This window comes from Echinococcus granulosus (genome assembly GCF_000524195.1).
Source record: "Echinococcus granulosus chromosome Unknown EG_S00013, whole genome shotgun sequence".
NCBI lineage: Eukaryota > Metazoa > Platyhelminthes > Cestoda > Cyclophyllidea > Taeniidae > Echinococcus > Echinococcus granulosus.
In genome coordinates this window covers 1380519-1390908 of record NW_020170393.1, presented here as the reverse complement: position 1 = coordinate 1390908, position 10390 = coordinate 1380519, and the positions used below count along the sequence as shown (strand labels likewise).

The window sequence follows — 10390 nt, the reverse complement described above, 5'->3', positions numbered from 1 at the left end:
ATGAATGCGGTGCAGGTGAATGAGACGACCGTGGACCCGAATGAGGTGGAGGTCCGGATAACGCGGTTCACCGTGACTCTTTGTAAGATTAATTGGAAAAGTTTCTTTATGCTTAATGTTAATTTGCAGAAATCGGTTAAATAATACTTTTCTGTAGACACTTAAGTAGAACGGAAAGAGGTTGTGTGAATGCATTAGGCATTGAGATTGAAAGCCATCTGAGGTTGATGCCTCACATGCGTATTTCGATGTCTAGCCAGTCCATGCTCAAGACGGGTGCTCCAAGTAGGATCTCCTGATCGTCAACTCGCTTTCATTTTTATGAAAATTAGTGAGGGCAAACAAGACCGATTTTTTGGTTCTTCACCAAGATTCCAGGGAATATTTTAACTACTGCAACAATACTTCACATCTTGCTTATTAATTATGTGAATTTTCGCCACCTTAAACGTCCCATTCTCGTCACATAGAATAGGTTTCAACCAATATATCATGACAAGCTCATGACAATTTCACGACTTTTAAGAAGTAGTACACGTAACCTTCCAGCGATGGGCTTCAAGTAGGGAGCATTTCCTGATGGCATGGATGCTGCAGCTAGTGTGGCATTTCATAAGCCCTTCAATTAGACCTAGCGAAACTCTCAATTCAAATGCTACAGGCTTAGCTTCCTTGATTTCATACCAAATGTGAGTTGTAGCAGGCAGTGGAGACCTCTTAAATGAGAGTTACTACCGATACTCCAAATCCAGTCCGAGAGGATACACTGTTGGAAGGAGTTGAAATGTGGCGGCGGCAGAACTCGGTATAGTACTTACCTCGTTAACAGTAAACACAGTAAGGTACAACAACCTCCCACGAGTACGTCTGCTGTTTAGGAAGAATGACATATTTGTGATTAGAAATGGGTTTGTACTTCCACAACTTTGACCTAAAGGACAAATGTGACGGTAAGCGCCTGCAATCCTTCTCGCCTATTAAAATTTTATGCTCAAAGTTAACATAATACAACAATACCATCGTTTGCACAATAATCGTTTGACTTATTTGCGAATTTACTGGAAGATTAGTTTTTTTTTCTTTCTAGCTTAAAAGAGAACGCCATAGCCCCTTAAAATTCAAACACCATCAATAGAGTAACCACAGTCCTGCCGTCAAGAGCTGAGCCTGTTTGAAACGTGCAAGACGGCCTGGTTACTAACTGCCTTTATCAGATGTATTTTTGAAGGAGCGCTTAACAAATGGTCTGCAAGACCAAGGATAATGCACGAGAGGACAGTTGTGCACCCAAATTCCACAGCCCAGAAAGACTCTCTCATCCCCTCCTGTATGGCTTGAATGCCAAGTGATTGAAGGCTTTCATAGTTCGCTTTAAGCAAACGTCTGTAAATATGCTGTTAGTGAGATGTTGAGGCATCATCATCATCCTCCTCCTCCTCCTCCTCCTCCTCCTCCTTCCCCTTATACACAACTCTGACCCTTCCTTAGACTGCGAGCGGATGCTGACACACAAGACCTTGTAGACACCGACCACCGGCAAGGAAACAACACACACTAGGGAATCACGGCATTGACAACCTTATTTTTAAATTCCATCCATTCATGATTTTAAGGATGGAATCCGTAATTCTTTTTTGCATTAATCTAGGAGGTGGTATTTTCGACAGCCATCAGCGTTACAAGTGTCTATGCCGATTTCAGGCGAAATAGGTGCTGATAAGGCAAAAAAATGTTGATGACTAGCTTGTAGTAAAGTGTCCCCTTTCTGTTCTTTATTTACACATTAAATACAAGAGCTGATTCAAGAAAGCCATAAATAAAAACAGTGATTTCTCCCCCAGTACGCCATAAACGTCCATAAACACTCATTTATGCTGTCAGTGAACGCTACTACTTAAATGCTACAGATCTGATTCTGCATTAGAATCTTGAAAATTAATACCAAACATAATTCTATTCCTTCTGTTTATCCTTTAAGAAAAATGACCTTTGGAAAGAAGGTAAAAAGGGACTTCCTTTTGTTTCTATAACTAAAATTAGGGGAGAACTTCTTATGCCTTAAAATTTTGCCCTCTGCAAGACGACGATTTTGAACCAGAGTTATAAAAAAAACTCATCCAACGGAGGCGTATTTTACCACAATAATCCACAACCTCAACTATTGTTTCCCACTATTCCATGTGTTCCGCCATGATTGCGCTCTTTGGCGAAGAAGGATCCACAAGCTTCGCCGGCTCCATTGAGCTTTTCAAAGCCACCTCAATATCTCAAATTCACGCGATCCGCATAATTTTGGGCACACAACGTAACAGAAGAGGTTGATCGCAGCTTATTTCACAAATAGCATCAATTTAAAGCAGTTTTCTCGTATTTAGACACACATCTGACACGAGTTTTTAACTGCTGAAATCTGTTTTTCCAGGCTCTTGATAGTAAAGCATGTAATGAAGCTGGAAGAAAAGTCAATCTTTTTGCATAAACCAATCTTATTTTTAACCATGTCTGCATTAGATTTCAAAAAGGCACTTCCATCCTGCGTTTGCCTGTCAAAAATTACTGATCTTTCAGAATGAGCATTGCCTTCAAAAAAGTTTATTATTTTGGGTAAACAAATATGCGTACTTAAAGTTCATCCATCAAAACCCGGATTCCCGGATCATATCACGCGTTTTGTACCACTTCACTTAGCCTTCAACCTGATAAAAGTTTTGCCGTATGCTTGAACGAATGAGATTCGCATTTCACTCACAACTGAGTCGAAGAAATGGTTCATGCGGTCACTTTAACTTGGTAAAAATTAGTTCCACTTATATTCAAACTTCAGATTTTCCACTTAATTTTAATTGACGATTATTAAATTAAACCTTAGCATACAGATTACCGATATAAAAACGGGGGTACAACAATAAGGCGAAGTGAAAACTTCTAAATGTCAAAGCCAACTTCTGGAAATGCGGTGACACAAATGACTGACTACTTATATGATTTCAGCGTCGCCACTGCAGATGCGTTCACTTCACCATCAGGAGAGTTTGAAAGTGCAACAAGGCGAAGAGGTGGTGCTCTCCTGCGTAGTAATGGGTCGACCCGCCCCTCTCATCTCCTGGTATGTTAACAATACCCAGCAACTCGGTCTGTGGAACATGGCCACTGGTCGTGGCGTCATCCACAAAAACAAGTAAGCCATTCCAACATTTCACCTCTGCCCACGAGGCAACAGCTTTATTCACTGCTCCATTTTGCCCACCTTGAGGAAAGTAAAAAATATCTCAAAAACCTGCCTTTTTACATGGCTTAAAAAATGGATTAACATTATTTCCTCGTATTCCCACAGTCCAAATTCACCTTTACCCAATCTAATGGTCACAACCGTGAAATTAAGCCTTATGTTGTAAACCTTAAGGTACATCGTGCGAGACTGAGACCGACTCCCTAAATAATTATCTTTTGTTGATGTGACTGGACCAGAACATGTATTATTTTTTCTCTTCAGATTCTTTATATGCTATACAAAAGCTGTTCTTAGTTGTTTCAAGGGCATTTCACAGTTATGATTTCTAGTCTCAAGGTTTGGATTTGACCCTGATACAACTGATTAAGCTGAATATGCAATTTACTCCATTTTTAGGTGGTTAACGAACTACCTCTTTAAAATGTACAATATATTTTGATACATGTAAGCTGACTTTTTAGCATCAGTAAAAAGGTACAAATAGGAAGACTTTATTGAAGCCTTGGGCTGACTAAACTGTTTGCATTATTTAATCAAAGAAACAATTAAAAGTAATCTAAAAATGTATAATAACAAATAAAATTGGCCCAAAGTGTACGTAAGTTTGAACTTCCTCTAAACAGAACGCCTGCATGATGATTAACCCTAACTCAAATAGAGAAGGACGTACTGTCTAATTAGCCAGCAAATGTCTGAGTTTAGATACACATTTCATTGTTTCTTTACCTTAAACGCCTGGTTTGTGCTTTCAATGCTGCCAGTGGAATGGAAGCTACGTCGCACTGTGCTGTTGAAGGTTGAGGTGTCATTTAAAAACAGAGTCGCTTACTTGATTGAGAAAAAAATTAGCAAAAACTAAGCTCCAATGTAGGATTTTAGAACACCCATTAATTTACCATTTATTGGTCTACTGCAAAAAAACCTTTCGGCATGACAATTGGTATTTTCCGCAGACCGTGATCGGTTACGGGTTGCATTCATTTAATTTATGACCTCCTTAGACTTGGGACAATATTTATGATAAGAAGTTATTTTGTTTATTTTGGCGTTGTCGCGTTTTCAGGCAAGAAACTTTTTAATAGGCCTCGTCTTTAAAAACGCCTAATAGCTAGGGTCATAAATAATTAAATAAGCTCAAAATTCGCATTGCTACGGCACCTCAAGGAGACTGGAATAATAAATACAATTAACTGAGAAAACGGTAGGTCAAGTTGTGTAGCTTGGCTGCTCAATCAGCGGCTCCACAAGCGTTCAAATAGAGTTAGCGATTCGGCCTTGTTTTCACATGCACAATTCTGTCTTGTTGCGTTGCGCAGTAATATCTCCCTCTTCATCTCCAGGTTTTATATTGCCTCCTCTCTTCAGGTGCTTTCAAAATTAACCAATCTCGACAGCACGGGATTGCCAGCGGGTTTGCCGAGTTAAGTATTTGATGTAGCACCCCTGCGTTGTTATTTGTCTTTTCTCTTAAGTTTGGATTCTAAGCATTTCGTATCACTAACCCCTAGGCTGCAAACAATGTTTTGTGCTACCAAAAGTAGGGAACGCAGTTTGGCAGCTTGGCTACCCAGTAGTCTCCCTGATAACCACGAATTGTCACACTAAAGTTTCAAACCTTCTACTCGATTACAAGCTTCCGCGTTACAATTTCCTCCTTTCCGTGTCAAGAATGCAGTACTCTAGCTTCTCGAGGTGGAGGATAACACAATCCTAGAGAAAAAGAGTACCGCTGACATACAAAAGGTCTGGGGCTCCTCGCATGGCGCGAAGGCTAAGCCACTCAGCGGAAGTACAAGAGCGGAGCCTTAAGTACCCAAAACGAAGAGTTAAACAGTCGATTAAATTATTGCAGCACTACTACAAAAAAGAACGACAGACAAGTTTATTTTGACGGTGACTAGTCAGCCAACCACGACTAGGCTTTTCAGACTGACAGCTGTAGCTAATATAGCGTTTACAAGGAACTCTAACTGTTTTAAACCACTTTAACTATTCTTTATGAATAGTTCAACTTAAAAATAAAAAATTAATCTTTGGTGTGATTGTTTTAAGAGACTACTCCTTGTGAAAAATGCGAATAATCTGATATTGGAGGGGGCGGGGGGGGAGTTTCTCGTGTTTAAGTAGAGACATGGTTTAAAATTCGTACACTTTTACAGGGCGCATTTAAATGCAAACGCCTTGCTAAACCGCTGTATTTTTATTAACTCCCACTTAAAACAATTTTTTGACAATTGAAAACGGTTTTTTATTCCTCTCTAATACTAATGGGATTCTGCACTTCTTCACATAGCGAAGGCAGTTGGTTGCCTCCATAATTCCCCTCGTTTAAGTTGCCAATTGCTGTGATTTAATACTACCAGGGAACACTAGAAGGCGCAATATCTATTAAAAGGGGTTTTCCCCACCACAGTAATCAAAGCCTTTTTTGTTCTTTTTTCGCATTTTTTTCTTCTAGACGGAAATCACGTTTGCAAATCTCCAACACCCACCCCATGGACTCGGGAAATTACTCCTGCCTGGCGGAAAATGTTAATGGCTATATCAAAAAGACAGTGGAGATATATGGTAAGGTGATGGTGTCGGCGGCAGGTCCCCACATGTGATCCACCCCAAGCACATCCACAGACAGGGTAGCAGGAGGTAGTCTTGACAAAAAATCAGTCCCTGAAGGGTCAAGGATTGTTGTCTCTTGCCTGCTCAAATTCACCCTAACTTTATTTTACTTTTGTAATAACAAGTCTGCGCTTTTTAAAAGCTTTCTACCTATCCTAGTGCTCGGCAGTAGAATTTTTCCAAAAAAAGAATGAAATACATTTACATTTTGAAACATTCGTGCGCTAGGCGGAAAAAAGTCTTCTACCCACTAAACGACAACGATCACCATACAACATAAAACCCGGGCATTAAAATTCAAAATTTCCCTAATTAATTAACAAAAAAGAAAAGGAGCTGCTTTACTCAGCTCTTTACCTACAAGGAGCGTACAGTAGTGGGATTCCATTTATTTGTCCGACTTCCCGTCTTAAGTGTAGGTGAATGGGTATTGTCAGTGTATTCCTTTCTTGCAGTCGTTCCACGACCACAAACAACGCCACAACCCTGGACAACACTGCCACCTCTCACAGGTAGGCCCCGTAACTCCCCATTATCTGCCAACCCCCCCACAAGTTGTTGTGTGTGCCCACTGTCGGCATAAAACACATTCACTTGTCTAGCTATTTGCGATTTACACACTTAATAGCAAGTTTGGGAAACCCTGTGCTGCAGATTATGCCTTGTTATTTGTTGGGGGAATTCGAAGCTTGTCTTTCATCCACAACCATTAACGTGACCGCCAATGGACACGTGTTCCTCATCAGATCATGACAACCGGTTGCCATAAAATATACGTTCCCATGGATCTTGATTTAGATGAAAAAGCCCTTCTTACATTGGAAAGCATACACTTCCAGGTGTGGGAGAGTGGTCAGTTTCCCCCTAATGGAAGTTGTAGTATGTCTGCTACTCTGTCGGCGTGATTGCCTACTAGAGGATCTAGTCTATATGAAATCTTTTAACCAATTGTTGAAGGCCAATTCTGTGATCTACTCGGCTCATTTGTTATTCTAAGTAATGTGGTTGTAGTTTAGCCTCCCTCCCTTTCTGCATAATGTTTCCTTTTCCCTTGAATTCCCCAGTTCATCCATGCTATCGCTACTGCCTACACGGGTACTGCAACCTCATCGATGGCAGACCGTCATGCAGGTAAGAATCTGCATTGTATTTTCTCATGTGTAATGAATGCTGAAATAGAAAGTTGTCCTTTGCCCACATTTTTTAACCATCAACCTCCTCTGGCTTCAAGATTTGGTTAAATCAGATTAGGCAACAAAAAGTAGGATCGACATAATGGCCGAGAGACCAATCAGCCACATGGAAAAGTCACCCCTCAGTACCGAGAGGGGCTAAGTTGTGCCATGAATGTGTCAGAAGACCATCTACTACCTTCTTCTCATCACAGATGATACTTTCATACCGTGTGAATATGGTTTGGATAGTACTATTTAAATGCCACTGTACCCTAGGTGAACTCAACATCGTGCAGACCTAGGCGGTGGTACAAAGACGTGGACTACCACTACAATTGTCTTGAGGTGTTTGGACACCATTATAAATTGTGAATCAGTTCTAGTATCAAGTTTAAGGCAAATAAAACAAGGGATTCAAAGTATGGAAGCACCTGCTGTACCACCCAAGCCTGAAGGCCTTATGACATTGGTTTGACATTCCTTTCGAAGAAAGAATCCAACTAAATGAAACCAGCTGATGTGCTCTAGTCCCTCGGGTTATCCTAAAGAGCCGAGTTTCTGTTTAGATGCAGACGCGGATATGTGGGTCGACGTTGTGAGGTAACCACCGCTACTGCCAAATGACGCCTGCTTAAGCTAGCACCACAGCAGATCGCATGCTTGCGCATGATACTCCTTTTCAGCTTCTCCTAAGGCGTATTTCCCAAAAAGAATGCTTATTTATGGACTTTCTTCTTCTCCTATAGCTGTATCTCCCAGTATTATGGAACAAGATGTGAGTTCAACGAGAAGGCACCAGAGGAAACGAAAGCCATTCAATCTGAATGCTCAACTGGTGCGTTTGTGTGCCAACAGTTCTAATAGTACCTTCCAGTAGCTGGACACTAACTGACCTTCGTGTTTATCCACAGGCTGTGATAATTTTATTGGGCGTCTCGTACTATTTTCTACTCTTGGGGCTCTCTTCACACTCCTCCTGCTTGTAGTCATTTGTTTGTTTGTAAAAAGAAAAACGTGAGTTGCTTTTACTACTGCTTATGCTACTTTATCTTGAAAATCGGTGCTTCTTAAGGACTTGACTTGGTTGAGCTAGAAAGCCAATAATAAGTTAGTCGGGGAAATGCATTATTGTATGTTTATCCAAATACACCTTCCATTTTAGGCAATCAAGCTCCTCAAGAAACTCATTAAGAGTCGGTGAAACTCCGGTAACTATTAATAAATAATTCTATTTTTTTATTTTTGAGTACTTTATAACCCATCACTACAATATCATGATGATGATATAGATGGAACAGAGGGTCAAGTACTGAGTGGCACTGCAAGTTATTGTATTCTTCCAAACGGAAGTTTAAAGTGGCGCCTAAAAAAGGGTGTTTTGTAGCTCCAGATAGACCCAGCAGTTATACGTAAGTATGCACGAATGCTAGAAATCCAATGATAGGTAAAGCATCTTCAAATTACGAGTAGCAGTTCTTAGGTTCGGTAATAAAACAGGAAGAGAGAAGTGATTTTTTAAAAGACCGTCAGCATCAACAGATCTCAATTGGAGTCACATTATCTTCTACAGAAATCGTGCCTAGGAAGTAAAGAGAGCGATGCAAGAGAACGGAAGTAAAATGGAACAGTTCCTAAGCCTAGACCGATGCCCCGCCTCAAACCGGCAAATCCCATCACAAAAATCGGAGGAAAATTGCATTGTTACTAACAGTACATAAGTAGTAATGCAACTTCTACTATTTATGACCGACTAGTGTTAGACAGAAACGAGTCTAAAGTAACTTGAATGAATGTAGCTTCTGGTTGGCGCCTTTATCTCGAAAAACATGTTGGTTTTACAGCCAGAAGATATATCACACTGACCCCTAACCAGTGAAGTCAAAACCTGGCCATGTGGGGAAACGAGCAATGAGGAGATACTTTGCACACACGTTTCAGGCGATATTTTTTCAAAGCGTCCCTAGAAAAGTTATTTTGAGTCTCTTAAAATCTTTACTAAAACAAACTAAACTTGTCTAAAAGCGTTTCTACGACATCCATGGATTTGATCAGTACGCCTTTGACTTCTCGAAGGCAAGTTTGATATACATTCGTGTAAATGTTTCCAAACATCGCGAAGATGAAATTAAAAGTTCTGATAAGTACATATAAAAAGGATTAAATTGTGCAAGGTTAGAAAAGTGCAGCTAACGACTTGCGGAACACCAGTTGCTTAATTTCCAATCTTGTCGTATAGTAGACCATTTGGAAATTTCACTGCGTTCAAGCAATTCCTGCGTACAAATATTAAAATTGGGCCGTTTTTCCCCTTTTCACGTTTTTTTGATTATCTGCTGTAATAAAACCGTTCTTTTATCTTACAAAGCGCATTATAAAAATTCCCGCAGTAACTTCTCGTTTTGGCTGATTAAAAAATACCTCTGTTAACAAACACATGTAAAACAAAAATGTAGTCTGGCTTATACAGACTATAAAACCTTGTTATTTGACGGGTTGTCGTTTTATATGATGATCGCCAGTTCATTCATCCTTTGCAGAGTCCAAGTTGAGATTAAGTCAAGCTATTTTTCCGTTTTACTCACAATTTCTAAATACGGTTTCTAAACCCCCTTTGCTTGTGTTTTGCCTTACCACGCAAATTCCTTTTGTTCGAGGAATTGAGCGTTCGTTACGCATCAACAATCACAGGTGACGATTCTGGCATGATTTCGTGCTACTTAATATTTGTAAGTACTATACTGGGGTTATCTTGCGCAGCATAATGCAAACCACGCAAGATTAATCATGAAACTATCAGATTACCATCTCCAAAATTAAAAAACATGCTCAAGAGCAAGATTGACGCGCAAAAAGTCATTTTTTGTTTTGCAGACTCAATCACCAATTCCGATGAATTTTCTCGATCCGTCAGATCGACGTCCCGAGAGCCTCTCTCGTGTCTGCACGCCTCTAGGCCACCCACACTCCCACTTCGACTCACTTACGGCACTTCCGTGGAAAGGGGATACCAACTGCGCCAATGTTACAACCATTGTTTCCGCTCCCACCGCCGATGACAACCCTTACCTTCTGACTTCTGCCCTGCCTCTCTCCACCAGCACTGAGGAGGAGAGCAGACATCTACCTCAGTTGACTTCCTGACGTCTCTGCCTGTCCTTCCTTCTTCCCCCTCTCCATGTCTCTCTCTCTTTCTCTCTCTCTCCCTTCCCGTCTGTTAGTCTTGCATGTTGTCAGCATGTTGTGTACCCTCCGTAACGCCTTCTCCCACCACTTTGCCGTCGTGTGTGTGTACGTATGATTGTTCACTCCACCCAAGCATTCCACACTTAAGAAAGAAGCTCCCTACTTCCACAATCCCTTATTTGCA

General features: G+C 40.7%; 1 protein-coding gene across 1 annotated transcript; it reads left to right on the top strand. All coding sequences in view use genetic code 11, as the record gives it.

Moving 5' to 3' along the window:
• Nucleotides 1-10164, top strand: EGR_02858 (Schwann cell myelin protein; the record flags this gene model as incomplete). Its single annotated transcript, XM_024492107.1, has 7 exons — nt 1-82; nt 2992-3178; nt 5691-5805; nt 6304-6360; nt 6913-6979; nt 7770-7858; nt 9895-10164. 7 exons carry the CDS (start codon nt 1-3, stop codon nt 10162-10164), a joined length of 867 nt encoding a protein of 288 aa, XP_024353601.1.
• Between the last annotated feature and the right edge of the window lie 226 nt (nt 10165-10390).